We start from the raw sequence: 16374 nt of genomic DNA on the forward strand, positions 1-16374 counted from the left end.
CATAGACATAACTTTTAAAATTTCAATATAGCACCCCAACTGCAATGTAAGGGAAGAGAAACAAGACGATTTGTATAATAAAACGTATGTTCAGACAAGACAAGACTGCAAGACAAAAGCATCCTCACCACTCTTCCAAAGTGTCCCCTAGAGGGCAGAGCTATCCCATTCCTGCTCCACACAAACCTGCTCTCAACAGTCACACAGTTCAGCAGCCTCCATCCCTTTCGATGAATATGACACAGAGGTAGCATCACAAAACAGATAAGAGGGCTTTGGGGCTTCCCTGGTGGTGCAGTGGTTAAGAATCCGCCTGCCAATGCAGAGGACACAGGTTCAAGCCCTGGTCCAGGAAGATCCCACATGCCCAGAGCAACTAGGCCCATGCACCACAACTAGTGAGCCTGCGCTCTAGAGCCCATGAGCCACAACTACTGAGCTCATGAGCCACAACTACTCAGCCTGTGTGCCACAACTACCAAAGCCCGCGTGCCTAGAGCCCGTGCTCGGCAACAAGAGAAGCCACTGCAATGAGAAGCCCGCACACTTCAACAAAGAGTAGACCCCACTCACTGCAACTAGAGAAAGCCCACGTGCAGCAACGAAGACCCAACGCAGCCAAAAAGAAAATAGAGGGCTTTGAAGTCAAACCAGCTGTGGCTAAAACACAGCTCCGCCACTTCACTGCTGTGGTACCCTCTCTAAGTCTAGCTTCTCACCTATAAAAGGAGAATGCCAGCATATTTTTCAGAGTTTTTGGAAAAATTAAATGAGTATGTAGAATATCTATTTCTGCACCTAACACATAACATGTGCTCAATAAATGTTAGCTATCAGACTTAAATTATTATTCCTGAATCCATCTCGTATTATGTCTTAGCTCATGCCCATCTTACTCTCCCAGGAGAAAGTATGGATGAGTGGATATTCATTTAGCAGAGATAGTCTAAAAAGGATTCAGGTACAATATAAGAAAGAAGTTGCATCATATGACTTGTAAGGTTGTTTCTAATTCTGAGATTCTACCATATGCTGCCCTACACTGAAGTTATCTTCTATTAACTGGGGTCCTTTTTTCCCAGTTAGAGGACGAAGAACATGTCTAATGCATCACACTGTACAAAGCAACTACAGAGAAACACCTTGAACTCAGATCATGACAGTTTAGTGTCCCCCTTGAAAGCCCAGCCCTGGTCATTGGTTCTTTACCATTTAGCACAGGACAGTCAAAGAAAGAAGGACAACTTTTCCAGAGAGAGCACCTCAAGCAACATGTACAGTGTCTTCAGAGTGATGATTCAAGGGCCAGCTGTTATCTATATGAATTAATTCCTTACACCAAGGAGCAAAGCAACACCCCTAAACATCTAGATTTTCAAATAAGGATGTGAAAATTAGTGGCGACAGCTAGAGAAATACTTCAAACTGATTCCAAAGTTAATATTCTGAATAAAAGCACTCACTGCTCAGGCTGTTAAAGGGAGCCCACAGGCCCAAGAAGTAATAAGCACATGGCTGGGCATGGAGTTATATCCTACTGACATACAGGAATCTTAATTTACATATATATACTGCTTTATACAACAGAAAACAGAAATTGCCAATTATTGCAAATCATTCTGCAAGGTGCTAACAGTGGTTATTTCTGAGTAGTGGAATTATTGGGGGTTGCTTCCTTTTGCTTATTAATAGTTTCCAATTCTTCTAACATATTGCTCTCGTTATGAGAATTCAAAATTACACAACACAATTATCTACTGATAATCCATGAAATCTGGGGCCAAAAAAAATATTTTAGGTGAACTCTTCATCTGAACCTGTGGATAAACCAAGTATTTATCTATGTCTCTAAAAATCATCCTTGCTCCCCACCTCAAACCAGAACTAATCACAACTTTGCTGCCCTCTTAATCTCTCCTGCAGACCTTACAGGTTTTGACACTACAGGACATCAGCACTGGATATTAAAAAAAAACTCACTATTAGTTTTCACCAATTTCCCAGTGACAGCTACCAACTACCAACTGTAAACTGAGGGAAAGGAAATGTTTTAAATCAATGTTTTTTTGCACAAAAAGACATCAGATTCAAAGAAGTGACTTATTCAAAACTAAACGCAGACACTTCTACATCGCTATTTGAAAACCACGAGCTCCTCACAATCCTCACACTAACAAGCCTCTATGAAAAAATAAAAATCAATAAAGAGCCTCTATGGAATCATGAATGTCCCAAAAATAAAACGTCATTTTGGTAAACATTCATTTGGCAATTGTATTTTCCCTGCTCAGTGAAAAAACAGCACAGAAAGATCTCAAGAGGAGAGGGGAAAAAAACAGCCTCTACCAAAACAGGCATACCCCTCAGCACAGCAGAAGAAAGTAAATTCAAACTAGCTCAATTCAGCAATTAAGCAACCCACCATATACGAAGCACCATGACAGGTGTTTATCATCTCAAATAAGACAAGATATCTGCCTTCCAGGGAATCATAACTCTAGTCTGGGAAACAAACACTTATAAACTAATATACGGCAGATCCAGACAAAATTTAATAGAAGTTTTAAAACTGTTCTGGTAGTATAAGAAAGGAGAGATTAAAATCAACTGCAAGAATTTTGAAAATGATTCTTCATATCCATTTTATATATATATATATATACACACACACACGTACCTACACTTAAACCAGTCACTTATCCATCTTAATCATTAAACCCCAAATAAAAGGTGGCAGAAACTCTCAGCTACCAAAAGCAAGAGGTGAAATTTACACACTCATCTTTCGGACTAAAAATAAAACGTAAATGACAAGTGCCTTACAACAAGGAGAACAGATGCAAAAAGGACTCACCAACATCAGAAGGTCCGTACTCGGCATCTTTCTCTTCCAGGCGTCCTTTCAGTGCCTCCCCTCTGCAAAAGGGAACCACGTTTGTTTACTTCTAACGCTTTAAACGGTCCCGTCGGCCCGCCGAGATTCGCCAGAGCTGCAGAGAAAGGGTTCTATCCCTTCTTTAAGAGCTCAGATTTCACTCCTAGGTTTCACACTCCACCCCAGCACCCCAAACCAGCGAATCAGAATCCTGCTGGCACTCTGCTTCCCTCCCACAGCTGCCCAAGCGCCTCCAGAGCCAGCCTCCCACAAAGCAATCCCCCCAGGTAGCTACCGGGGGAAACACCCAGCCTGCAGCGGACCAGGGCCAGAAGGCCCGGAGCCCCGCCCATTCAAACTAACCCGGCCGAGGAGCGGACGCTACAGGCAGTCCAGTCGCAGGATCCAGCCTCCAGTGGACTCCCTTTAGAAACAGGTAGGCCTCGTTCTCGACTTCATCCCTCCCTCCCCACAACCCTCTCCTCGCCTGCGAAGGACCAGAAAACCTGCCCACCCCAAGACCACTCCTACCCCGCCGGCGAGTGGAGTTTCGGACCCCGCTCCTTCTCCGCCCTGGCGCCCTCCCCCACCCACTCGCGAAGCACTCACTCAGACCTTGGGAGGTCGGCGCCCCTACCCTCTGCCCGAACCCGAGCCCGCCCCGAGCTGCTAACTCCTCGGTCCGGCCTGGCCCTTCCTCCTCTCCTCGCCCTTCCAGCACTCCTCACCGCTCCGCAACAGGACCCCTCCGCAACAAGACCCCACGCAGTCCCGACACTCCTCCCTCTCCCCGGCCAGGACCCGCCTCCCATTCAGTCCCGACTCCCCTCTATCCCAAGCCGAAGCCCTCCTCCCCAGCCCGAACCATCCTCCTTCCTCCGGGTCCGCGGCGGCCCCGTCCACCTCCTCAGCCGGGAGCCAGCTTCTGCGCTTCTTCCCTCGGACACTGTCTCGCCGGCCCTCCTCCTCTTCACCGCGAGACCGACTCGCGGGCCGCTGGGCGCAAGCTCCCCAGGCGGCGTCTACTGCTGCCGCTGGCGCTGCCGCTGGCGCTGCCGCTGCCGCCGCCGCCGAGATTAGAGATCCGGCCGCCGGTGGCCCCGCCCCTCCCCGCCCAGTCCGGAAATGGCTCCCACGGTGCCCGCCCCGTTCCCCAGGCCTGGCGTGCGCGGCTCCGCCGCCGGTCACGCGCACGCCCTGGCCTGGGCGCCAGGCCGGCTGTCCCCTCCGGGCCCCACGGCGCGTGCGCGCCGCCTGCTGGCCTGGCGGGGGAGGCGCCCAGGCCTTCCGAGAAGGTGGAACGCGCCCGCCCCAGAGGGTACCCAGCTTCTTCAGTCTCCGTTTTTAAAAACCAATTTGCCAGTCACTTAGAGCCCCTGAGAGAGTCAGCCTGCAGAGCACTGTGCAAACTGATCCATAACAACGACTCAAGATGGGTCTCTAGAGAGGCCTTTGCGATTTTAATGAGTGACTCAGAGGTTTGCTCCTTGTCTCCTTACTGGAGACTTCCATCGAGGTCAGCGATGCCTGAAGAAAAGCGACAGGAAAACGCCCTTATTGGAAATATTATCCCCATCCTCCCCTCTCCCCACAAAAATGGATAACAGTGACTATAGGTGTTGGGCAAAAATGCTACCAATACTACTTTATTTTCGTGAGCAATGTTGGGAGTCATCTGATATTCAAGTGAGAGCACCCACCAGGATCACAGAGGTCACCCTTCATTCCAGAAGAACTAACTCTTAAGTCAGTTTCATGACTTACCCATGTTGTCATGGCACTAATTCAGCAGAAGCAGAAGACAGTGTAGTTACTTGTAACTGATCGGTGATCTGCATACAGTATTTATTTTTTCAACAAAATATTTAAATGACACCTACATGGCATCTTGAAATCTTAATAAAAATGACACTTATGAGTACCCAGTTCCATCCCCTTGCAAAATGTTGTCATGACACTAATTTGGGGTGTCATCACTACCATCGTTACCCTCATCTAGCGCTCTTAGGATGGAAGTCCTTGTTATCACATCTGCCCTTCTCTGCACAGCCCCTTTAGCACTTCCCAGTTTCCCAGCCAGCATGGTCAAGACTATGAAAGAGTCAAACAGGTTATCTCTGGGCTTCGTTGCCCTCACCCCTACCCATCAGAAGTCCCAGACATCTCTACCATCCAGAGCTCCTGAATCAGGCACTAATACCCCCGTACCCTTAGTCCTCTTGCTGTTCCCCAGCAGACATGCATTCTCAGTGTTGAAGGGTCAGAAAATGTCCTGGGCTTCCTGCCAATGCCTACTCATCAAGAGTAACTTTGGGATTCCAGCTATGTCCTCCCCAGCCCTCATCCCCTACCCCTCTACTTTATTTCTTCTTCAGATCCTAGGATCTGCTCTCCCTAGCTTCCTTAACTGCCACCTCTCATCCTTTAAGCTAGAATTTCTGTGCCAGCTGACTGAAGGGCAAGGTCCACGTCTGATTGCTCCCTAAACCTCTGTGGTACAACTTCACTGCTCCTCACGCTGCACAGTAGGTGGTCTGTTCATTCTTCCCAGATGAATGAATACATTCAACCATATTGTCTAACCTTTATTGTTATGGACTGAAGGTTCCCCCCCCCCAAATTCATATGTTGAAGCCCTAACCCCCAATGTGATGGCAGGGCCTCTGGAAGGCAGTTAGGTTTCAATGAGGTAATGAGGGTAAAGACCAGGCAGAGCTCTCTCTCTCTCTCTCTCTCTCTCTCCCTCTCTCTCTCTCTCTCTCTCTCTCTCTCTCTCTCTCGTCTCTCTCTCCCTCTCTCTCCATGCAGAAAGAAGAGGTCATGCAGGCACACAGTGAAACGGTAGCCGTTTGCAAGCCAGGAAGAGGACCTCGCCAAAAACCAAATTTGCTAGCACCTTGACCTTGGACTTACCAGCCTGCAGAACTGTGATAAATAAATGTCTATGGCCACTCAGTCTGTGGTATTATGCTATAGCAGCCTAAGCTAAGATACTTACTTTGCCAAGAACTATGCTAAGGCAACTTTACATCCAAGGCCGTATTTATGTCTTACCTTGCCCAGATCAGGTGACTCTCATCATCTCTCAACTTGTAAACAAGGACATTAAAGCCCAGAGAAGGTAAATGATCATCCCAAAGACACACAGGAGAATGGAGTGGAGTTTGGATGGGAAGTGAAGTCTTCAGATTTTGTAGGAAGGACCTAAAATATGTTTGTTAATGAATTGGAATCAAAGAATGTTAGAGCTAGAGGGGCGTTCAGCTATTTGCAGTTCAACTCCATTATAAATGCATGAAGAAACCAAGGCCGGGAAAGGAACATGACTCCTGGAAGTTCCTGGCAGAGCCCAAGGGCCCTGTATGAGGGTGTGTGCGGGGAGGGGGGCAGGGGCTGAGACTTCAGGCCCACTGCTCCTGTTCCCCACACTCCCTCTGACTGCAGCTTAACATCAGGCATTACAAGAGAAGCATCAAGTAGAAAATGACCAGAGATAAAAGATGCATGAGGATTAAGAAAGAAAACTTCAGCCTTCACAGGGGGAATCACAAAATGGAGCAAAGTCCCCACTGACTATCGGATTCACATGTCCTAGCTATATTGGTGAGCCCTTGGGAGAAAGCAAGAGAGCAGAGAGCAAAGGGGGTATAAATGAGAGAGAATTACAGTTCAGAGAGAAGAGAGATGTGCCAAAGCAGGAGTGATGGCTAAGGAGGGGACAAACGTCCACCTCTACCTCTCCCCCCAGATGCTCCCACAGTAGGGGCTTCAGAAGTTCTACAAAGGAGGGGCTCAGATGGCTGGTGGGAGGCAGAGGTGGGGTGCTGGGGCTCCCATACTCGTGGCGTGGTCTCCCAGTGAGCGGCCCTGGCATCACCTGGGAGATGATTAGAAATTCAGTTTCCTGGAGCCCCACTCCAGACCTACCAAATCTCGATCTACAGTTTAACAAGATCCACAGGTGAGGTATATGTGCAATAAAACTTGAGAAGCATTTCCCTCAACACCCCGCTTGCAGAGAAAGCAGTGTTTTTTTAAGATTGTGCATTTGTTTGGGATGGTTTAAGGAGGTTGATGAAGAAAATGTATGAGGGTGAAGAGGAGAACTAATGCTCCCCAAGTTGGCCTTTGGTGCCATCATGGTTTCTTCCAAAATAAAAAAAAGATTGGGAGGGATTAGAAAGCCCTATGGGGTACCAGGGAGAACTGAAATACCTGCTGATGACAGAGGGCTGAGGATGGCAGGGGGCAGAATGTGGAGGAAGATAGTCTGGACTTTTTTCCCCATGTGGCTTCTTTTAAAATAATCCATGCTGGCAAATCTGGTTCTGCTTAAAATGGCAGCTAGCCATGGCCAAGTTAGTGAAATCCCTCCCTCTGGACATAAGCACACAGTCCCCACTCTAAAAAGCAGGAACATGCTGTCATGCCTCCATTCCTGACCCTGACACCGCCACCCCCGACCCACCCAACTGGGGACTTTCTATGGAAGCTCAGCTTAGGAGAGGGCTGCAAGCAGATCTCAGCGCAGTTGCAGCTTCTAAACCACCCCTGGGAAGGAATGGCCCACAGGAAAGCCCCCTGCAGGACATCTGGTCATGGAGCCTAAAACGCCCTGCCTAAAGAGGGGCAGGAAACCACCCAACAGCAGCAGGCTGGGATGATATGACAGAACCAGCCACTGGGGAAAAGGGTGCTAAGAGCCAGCCAGAGCAGGGAGCACGTGCCCAGAGGTTGCCACACCGGAATAAAGAGCAAGGTGCAGTGGATCACTGAGCTACATGTCCCAGGTGCCAATTCAGCCAAAAGTCAGAGTGGCCAGGCCAGATCCTGAGAAGCAAGTTATTTCCCAAGGAAGCCCACCTTTCCTGAGGAAGCCCCCTGTTGCTATCCAGGCTACACAATCACTCCTAGCAAAGCATCAAAACCAGAGAGTGACTGCTTATCAAAAACCAAATAAATACAAACTTCCTTGGGCAGAAGGAAACCAGCTGGGCCTGCGATGACAGAATAGCTTTGAAGGCAGACGAGCCTCTACCCAGAGATCACTGTGTGGGCTCAGGTGAGTGGGTTTAACTGAGCCTGGGCTTCCTTGGTTGAAAAACAAAGGTTAATAGCATCTACCCTGGGACTGTGAGGGCGGGTGGGTATGTGTACCCAGCACAGGGCCCGATCCACGGTAGGCACTCAAGATCTATTAGTCTAACCTCCTCCACCATGTGCATGATGGAGTTCAGATAAGATGCCAATCTAGGCTCTGTGACCAGCTAAAGCAAGCCTAGCTCTCTCTCTCATCTCATTGCTCTAGGTCTGGCTCAATCCCCATCAGGAGCTGATCCTGACAGTTGATTAGTCTTTCCAACGTGCCCCTTGCCCCACTGAGTGCACCCTTGGCCTTTTCAAGGCTTACCCAAGAGCCACAGATCTATCATGTTCCTGCAGATTTTTGGTGTTTGTAGATCAGTAAGACCCAAACCAACTAAACCCAACATCCCTTGTTTATGGGAGTTACAAAATATATGTCGTAAACAGGTGAGTACCTACCTACATAGCAATATAGTGTCCTAACTTTAAAACTGAAAGCCATCAGAAAAAAATCCTACGTGAAGTCAGCAGATGCATGAACTTACGATGGATAAATATGCATTGAAGAGAAGATAATATTTAATATTGTTGTCATTTTTCCTTTATATTTGCCATTTTGAAATAAGGCTAAATTAGTATTTTTATACAACTACATACAATTGTTCTGACAGGAAAGCTACAAATGCAGTCCAGTATAGAGGTGTTGTCTTGTTGACTCTAGTACTATGTGAGCAGCATTACCATGGGTGATGTGATTTTCCAAAATGATGGATTAAGAGTTGATAAAAGTTCCAAACAAAATGAAGGATAACCTACCTGCAACTTTCAACATGGTAGATGTGCTCCAGGAAGAGTGTATGATAAAACCATGTTTTTAAAGAAATCCACTTTTTCTTGTATGAAAGTGAAATTGAGATCTTGGCCCATGTGGCTATGAACTGGTTTTCCTCCTACATGATTGTTCTGGCAGGATGTTAAAAAAAAAAAAAATGTGTAGGACTCAGGACAGTTCTTCATTGTGAGGGACTGACTGCCTTTGCAATGTCTGCATTATAAGACATCTAGCATCCATCACCATTACCAAATGCCAGCAGAACTACCCTCATCATTGTGACAACCAAAACTTTTTAAAATTTTGGGATTCCCCCTAGGGAGCCAAACTGTCCCACTGAGGACTGATAACAGGAATGCACGCCAACACAAGCCTCATGTTAATATCTACAGCTGAATATCTGTCAAGTTAGGAGGAACTCAAGCATCATGCGGCCTGTCCTTCCCTTCTAGCATGGCACATCAGAACCGCCACAGAGCTTTTCCAAATCCCCATGTCAGGGCTTTCCTACATTCCCTGGTGAATGAGGGGTGGGGCCCAAACATCTGTATTTTGAACATCCCCAGATAAAAGTTGCTAAATTCTATCCATTCTCATCAATTTCTATGCCTTGGTCCCACAGCTAGTGGAAACCGAACCTAGAATTCCTATTCTAGAAGCCCAGGCCCATAAAACATGATGAAACTTATAGGTTCTCGTGCTGGCTTTGAGACTCACATGCTGTGTGGCTTTGGATTCACCCTTTACCCTCTCTGGGTCTCAATTTCCTGAGCTCAAAATTGGATAGAGAGGGGAAGCTGCTTTCCAACTCTGTCAGTCTAAAATTCCCTATGCCCTACTTGGGTTACACTTCCCAGAAGCCTCCGTTTAAAAACTCTACTTCTCTGTGCTCAGGGTCCCAGGAGGGGCCCTTGACCACAGAGTTATTTGGTTGGAGAGGGTGTCTGCCCTGATCCTGCACTGAGGATGCGTGGTGTGGCCAGAATGCCCTGGGAGGCCAGCGCCTTCTCCCTCTCCCTCCCCTTCAGTGTTGACACAGATGGGATGCAATGAAGAGTAATATAAGTCCTGTGTAAACAGAGGACCAGGGGGCCAATTTGTAACCTTGACCCATGGTTACTCCTTGCCTGGCCCTGCAGAACCGGTTTCCAGGACTGACTCACTCAGAGGAGCTGGGCTTTGGGCAGCTGGGCGGGCAGCAGCTATATCCCGAGCTCAGGGTCAGGGTAGAAGGAGAGGGAGTCCGTCTCTGCAAACAGATGGAAAAGATTTTATGTCTTACAAAATTAAAGAAATTTTCCCCAGTTTTTTTTTTTTTTTTTTTTTAAACTAAGGGCAGTTCTCCATGCTCCATGCTCGGGGGAATGGACCTAGGCAGACGGATCAAGGACAGCGTGAGCTGAGAGGGCAGGATGAGCAGGAGTTAACCAGGCAGAGAGATGCAGGAAGAGTGTTCCAGCTGAGGAAACTGTATATGCCAAGGCCCAGAGGTGGGCTCAGGAAGGCCAGCGAGCATGGCAAGAGTTAGGGGGAGGGGAGGGAGAGGCAGGTCAGTAGGGACAGATGCGTACCGGCAGGTGTACAAATGCACATGCCTTCAGGGGCCCAAGCAGGTAATGGGAGAGTAACCATTTGGGAATGTAGACCTCAGGCTCGTTCATTCATCCATTCAACTTTTTTTTTTTTTTTTTTTTGCACTATGCCCGCCTCTCACTGTTGTGGCCTCTCCCGTTGCGGAGCACAGGCTCCGGACACGCAGGCTCAGCGGCCATGGCTCACGGGCCCAGCCGCTCTGCGGCATGTGGGATCCTCCCAGACTGGGGCACGAACCCATGTCCCCTGCATCGGCAGGCGGACTCTCCACCACTGCTCCACCAGGGAAGCCCCACTCAACTATTTAATGTTAGGTTGCAGTATCCTGGGTGGAGGATGAATCACTGAGCAAAACAAAGATCCCTGCCGTCATGCAACTTACATTCTAGTGGAAGGAGACAGACAAATAAACAGAAAAACTAACTATATGGCAAGTTAGAAGGTGCCAAGGGCTATAGAAAAAGAAGCAAAGACCAGTATGGGAAATAGTGTGGGGCATGGAGCAGGATGTCATGGGTGCTACTGTTTTAAGTAGAATGGCAGGCAAATGCAACATGTGATGACTCTTTCTCCTTAGTTAGCAACAGGAAACAGCAAGCCAGCATAATTTCTGGACAAAAAGAGCACAAAAATATTGTAGGACCATGTTGTGTTCTTGTTGCAATTTGCATAATCTGTCTTGTGACCATGATGTAACTTGCTGAATCAACCCCTCTTTGTTAATTCCATCTTTCTCTCCCAAGAGAGAGAAAAGAAATTCGTAGTTGTATAGTGATTGTCAAGTGATCTAAAAGGTCATAAAGAAGAATATTACTAAGGAACTCCCAGAACTTTGGGCAACTTAATTGTTTTGAAGTTTTGTTTTTTCATCAGAATATACTATATGTACAGACCAGTCCACAAATCAAAGAGTAGAGCTTGATGAATACTCACGGCGTGAACATCAGTGTTCAGCACCCCTATCAAGAAACAGAGTATGGCCAATTCAATTGTTTTTAAACAAATGCAACTGAGAACTAGATGGAGATGATAAGTGTCCTGAGACCTCAGGGCCTGGATATAGTATTTCTAACTTTATCGAAAGAGCAGTAAGCAGCCACTGAGGTCCTTTTAATCAAGGAGCTGACCGTATCACATTTGTTTTTTAAAACAATTCCTCCACATAGTATAGAGAATGGCTGGAAGAAGATCCAAATGGCAGACTAGGTACAGGCTTTTGCTTTCATCTCAGCAAAGAGTGACGACAGTTCGTTCTAGGATAGAACGAGGGCGTGAGCTTAGAAGATGGACTCTTGGAAAGTGAGATAAGCAGAGTAAAAGGAGTTTCCCAGAACTACAGTCCACCCTGTGCCCTGACCAGCAGGCTGCCATGTGTGACCAAGCTAGCAGCCCCAGGGGAGAAGTCACATTCATAGCTCAAGACAAACTAACCCATGTCTAGTGGGCTATACCTTTAACTTGTTAGAGCAGGATTGGGGTACCTCTCCCTTAACCACGGGATTCTTTCTGACCTGATCATTTCCCACAAAATAGATTTGGTTGCAGAAGTAACTAATAGAGTGGTTACATTCATGCTGAGGCTATTTCTATCTACCCTAGTGTTGTGGGCTGAATTATGTCCCCCAACAATTCATATGTTGAAGTCCTAACTCTCAGTACAGTACCTCAGAATGGGACATTCTTTGGAAGAGGGGTCATTGCAGATGTAATTAGTCAAGATGAGGTCACACTAGAGTGAGGTGGGCCCCTAATCCAATATAACTGGTGTCCTTTAAAAAGGGTAGATGTAGACACATACATGCACACAGAGAGAATGCCATGCGGAGATAAAGGCAGAGATGGGAGCTATGCTTTTACAGGTCAAAGAACACCAAGGACTGCCAGCAAACCACCAGTCTGGGGCAGAGGCATTGGGCAGATTCTCTCTCACAGCCCTTAGAAGGAACCAGTCCTGCCCACACTCTGATCTCAGATTTCTAGTCTTCAGAACAGTGAGACAATACACGTCTGCTGTTCATGCTACCCTGTTTATGGTCCTTTGTTACAGCAGTCCTAGCAAATTAATACACCTAGATTCTCAAACTAGCGCCACACTTCAATAGGTTGACAAAGGAGGAATGGGAAGGGCAGGGTGACATGACCACTCCTAGCTGCCTTACATCCCCTCTGAGCATCCGACTGTTGGAGCAGTGACTGGGGTCGAAGCCTCCAGAAGCCCTGGGGTCCACTGCCGACCGGCTTCCTGGTGGGCAAAAGCAGCCTGTAGCTCGTCCTTGTGGATCTGCCTGAGGGGACTGCTACACTCAGTTTTGGGGTGCAAAGAAACACCTGCCACTTAGGGACAGATGTTGCAGTGGGCACTGCAAAGGAATCCACTCATTCAGACATACTTCAAATACCCACTCTCACTATCCACTTCTCATGTAATTCACATACTCCAAATGTTTAAACCATTTCCACTGGCTGCCCAGTCAAACATCTAACTCAACACTGCCTTGTTATTGTATCATCTTAGACTCAGTTAAAAACTCGTTTTGGGGCTTCCCTGGTGGCGCAGTGGTTGAGAGTCCGCCTGCCGATGCAGGGGACACGGGTTCGTGCCCCGGTCCGGGAGGATCCCACGTGCCGCGGAGCGGCTGGGCCCGTGAGCCATGGCCGCTGGGCCTGCGCGTCCGGAGCCTGTGCTCCGCAACGGGAGAGGCCACAACAGTGAGAGGCCCGTGTACCACAAAAAAAAATAAAAAAATTTAAAAACTCGTTTTGGTCAAATATCCTTACCAGTCCCTCCAATATACAAATAATTTCAGTCCTTTAAAGCAAGTTGTTTATCGCTATAGGCCTGCTTCTGATCCTGGCTACATCTTCCCGGGGAAGTCTTACAAAGTCTCTGGTTGACAGCAAAAGGTCCTGAGGGGATTGCTCAATGCTGTCTCTGGACGCAACCTCACAACTATAAAAACAAGTCAAAACCAAGCCTTAGTGGCAGAGAATCAGTTACAGAAAACACATGAACAAGGGTCAGCAGAGATTGCCCAGGCCACACCCCAGGCTATTTGGAAAGCGCTTACCTGATGTCTTCCATAAATGATAATCCATAGCAATAATCATCTATCAATGGATGTACTGATCTGTCTGTGAATTAGATCATATCTGGAGAGGATGCCCTCCAAGGGAAGGTACCATACAAGGCCCAGTTAATTGAATGTTCTTCTTGAACTTGGTCCACAAGGCCCCTTATGATCAGCCCCTGCCTCTGTCTACCTTCATCTCCCCCATTTCTACCTCACCCTCAGACTTTATACCCCAGGCATAATTAGAGTAACTATGTAATTAATCATCCAATCTGGGACACTTTTGAGACTGAGGACATAACTAGTAAGTTTTCTGGGACAGCAGGCATAATCAACTGGGCTGTTTTGTGCCACCTGGGATTTCTGGTTTCCCTAGTCATGTGGAATTACTTAGAGTTGCATAACATGCCATGGGCTCTTACAGAGCTGTCATCACAAAGAGGGCCGAGGCTTCATTTATGTGACCATAAGAATAAATCAAGAATATTGACTGGAAGCTTCAAGGAGATATATTTTAGTTCAATATTAAGAAGAACTTTCTAGCCAACAGGACTACATAGAAAATGAACAGGTAACCGTGGGCAGTAGAGAGCTCCCTGTCACTAGAGCTGTTTTGTTGACAAATACTAGCATACAGTGGGTAGGTCTTCTGAGGCGAGGATTCAGGCATGTAGGGGTGAATAGGCAGAATAACTACCTTAGACTCTGTTTCATCTATTCATTCATTCAGTGAATATTTACTGGGCATGAGGCATTGCACCAGGAGTTTGATGAATTAGTACAAAACAAATATACCCATGTAACCACCATGCAGAGCAAGGCCCTATGCTTGGTGATAAACAAGATAGATGTGGCCTCTAACCTCTTGGAGCTGACAGGTTTGCAGAAGAGATGCATGAGATTGTAAGAATTATTGGGTATTCAAAGAGAATATGAGGGGAGAACTTGGGATGGGAGCCAAAGAAGGGACATTTAAGTCGAAAAGGGATGAATGTAGGAAACTTGTCTGGTTCCATGATCTTAGATCTTTCTGGAGAGCTCAGACTTATTCTCTCTTCTCTGATGCCTGCTCTTCCAAGTTGGGTAAACTTCCTGAGTGCTGACTTAGACCAGTCTACAGCTGCCAGCTCCAGAGCTGTGAGTCCTGTTCAGATGACACGTTACCAGGTAACTGACCATCCTAGGGGAGACAGGAGGGGTGGATGAGCCATGTGGGGTCGTTAGTCATGCCTCTTTCTTTCCTCCTTTATTCTCTAAAAGATCATCAGAAAGCTAGTGATACAGACTTCAGGACAATAGAGGCACAGGCAATGCCATGGTAGGTAAACCCCAAGAGCCTGGCAGAGACTCAACTTTCAGAGCAGCCAGCTCTCATCAAAGCACCCAGTGACACTGGCCACAATCCAGAATCTCATGTATGAAGAAGAAGAGACAACAGGTGAGATAAAGGGCATGTGATCACAGGATTTTCTCCTGTACCTTGATGGGAAATAATACCAGGATAATACAGCATATAAATAAGTACTAGGGATGTATTGTACAACATGATAAATATAATTCACGCTGTTGTATGTTATGTATGAAAATTGTTAAGAAAGTAAATCCTAAGGGTTCTCATCACAAGGAAAAAAATTTTTTTTCTATTTCTTATATTTTGTATCTATATGAGATGATGGATGTTCACGAAACTTATTGTGATAATCATTTCATAATGTATGTAAATCAAATCATTATGTTGTATACCTTAAACTTGTACTGTGCTGTATGTCAATCATATCTCAAAAAAAACTGGTAGGAAAAAAAAATTAGTTAAAGAAAATAAAATCCCAGGGCTTCCCTGGTGGCGCAGTGGTTGAGAGTCCGCCTGCTGATGCAGGGGACACGGGTTTGTGCCCCGGTCTGGGAAGATCCCACGTGCCGTGGAGCGGCTGGGCCCGTGAGCCGTGGCCGCTGGGCCTGTGCGTCCGGAGCCTGTGCTCCGCAGCGGGAGAGGCCACAACGGTGAGAGGCCCGCGTACCACAAAAAAAAAAAAAAAAAAAAAAAAAAAAAGAAAAGAAAATCCCAGCAAAAATTTTTGTAGATGCAGATAAATGACTCTAAAATTTGTATGGAAAGGCAAAGGAACTAGAAGAGTAAGGACAACCTTAAAAGCTGGAAATCTGCAATATTGTGATTTATCATAAGAAATATATATCCATTTAGTCTTCATCTTCATTCCTAGCTCCTAAAACCCTTGGAATTTCCTAAGTGATGAGACAGCTAAAGGTGTCTTTTGTTATTCATAACTGGCTCTTTCAATCACACACCTGACTTTATGTTACTGAGGTAATATTTGGTTACCAGGGGAACCTTTCATCCCTACCTCCTGACCTGGGGCTGGTGGTGGACTCAATCACCAATGGCCAGTGATTTAATCAATCACACTTACCTATTGAAGCCTCCATAAAAACCCAGAAGGATGGTGTTTGAAGAGCTTCCAGGTTGGTGAGAGGTGCACATGTTGGGAGTGGAATACCCCAGTTCCAAAGGGACAGATGCTCCTGTACACGGGCTCTTGCCCTAGGTACCTCTTCATCTGGCTGTTCATCTGTATCCTTTATAATACCCTTTACAATAAACCGTAAACATAGGTAAATATTTACCTGAGCTTTGTGAGCCATTCTAACAAACTTTCAAACCTGAGGAGGGGATCCTGAGAACCCTAATTTAACACTGGTCAGTCAGAAATACAGATGACAACCTGGACTTGCGACTGGTGTTGTTACCAATAAGGGCTCCTGTGCCTGCGGCCACAGAAAGCCAAATTCTGACAGCGGGTGTTTGCAGCAAAGTAAGGGTTTTATTGCATCACGCCCAGCAAGGGAGTGGGAGGCAAGTCTCAGATCCACTCCATCTGGTCTTTGAGTGAGGGATTTTT

The 16374-nt window shown here is 46.8% G+C and overlaps 1 protein-coding gene across 4 annotated transcripts in view; it reads right to left on the reverse strand.

Annotated features, from left to right (window-relative positions):
- Positions 1-3971, reverse strand: part of SGPL1 (sphingosine-1-phosphate lyase 1) — a 52789-nt gene extending 48818 nt beyond the window's left edge. Inside the window, exons 1-3 of one of the 4 annotated variants that reach the window (XM_067025437.1) lie at positions 3779-3971; positions 3239-3299; positions 2855-2916 (exon numbers count right to left, since the gene is read on the reverse strand). In XM_067025437.1, the coding sequence (XP_066881538.1) occupies positions 2855-2881 (27 nt within the window). In that variant the 5' untranslated portion in view covers positions 2882-2916; positions 3239-3299; positions 3779-3971. Of the gene's footprint in view, positions 1-2854; positions 2917-3238; positions 3300-3740 lie in introns of all 4 variants that reach the window. The other 3 variants (XM_067025438.1, XM_059053257.2, XM_067025439.1) reach the window with 3 other exon arrangements.
- Between the last annotated feature and the right edge of the window lie 12403 nt (positions 3972-16374).

Source organism: Kogia breviceps, chromosome 2, assembly GCF_026419965.1.
Source record: "Kogia breviceps isolate mKogBre1 chromosome 2, mKogBre1 haplotype 1, whole genome shotgun sequence".
In the NCBI taxonomy this organism is placed as follows: Eukaryota; Metazoa; Chordata; class Mammalia; order Artiodactyla; family Physeteridae; genus Kogia; species Kogia breviceps.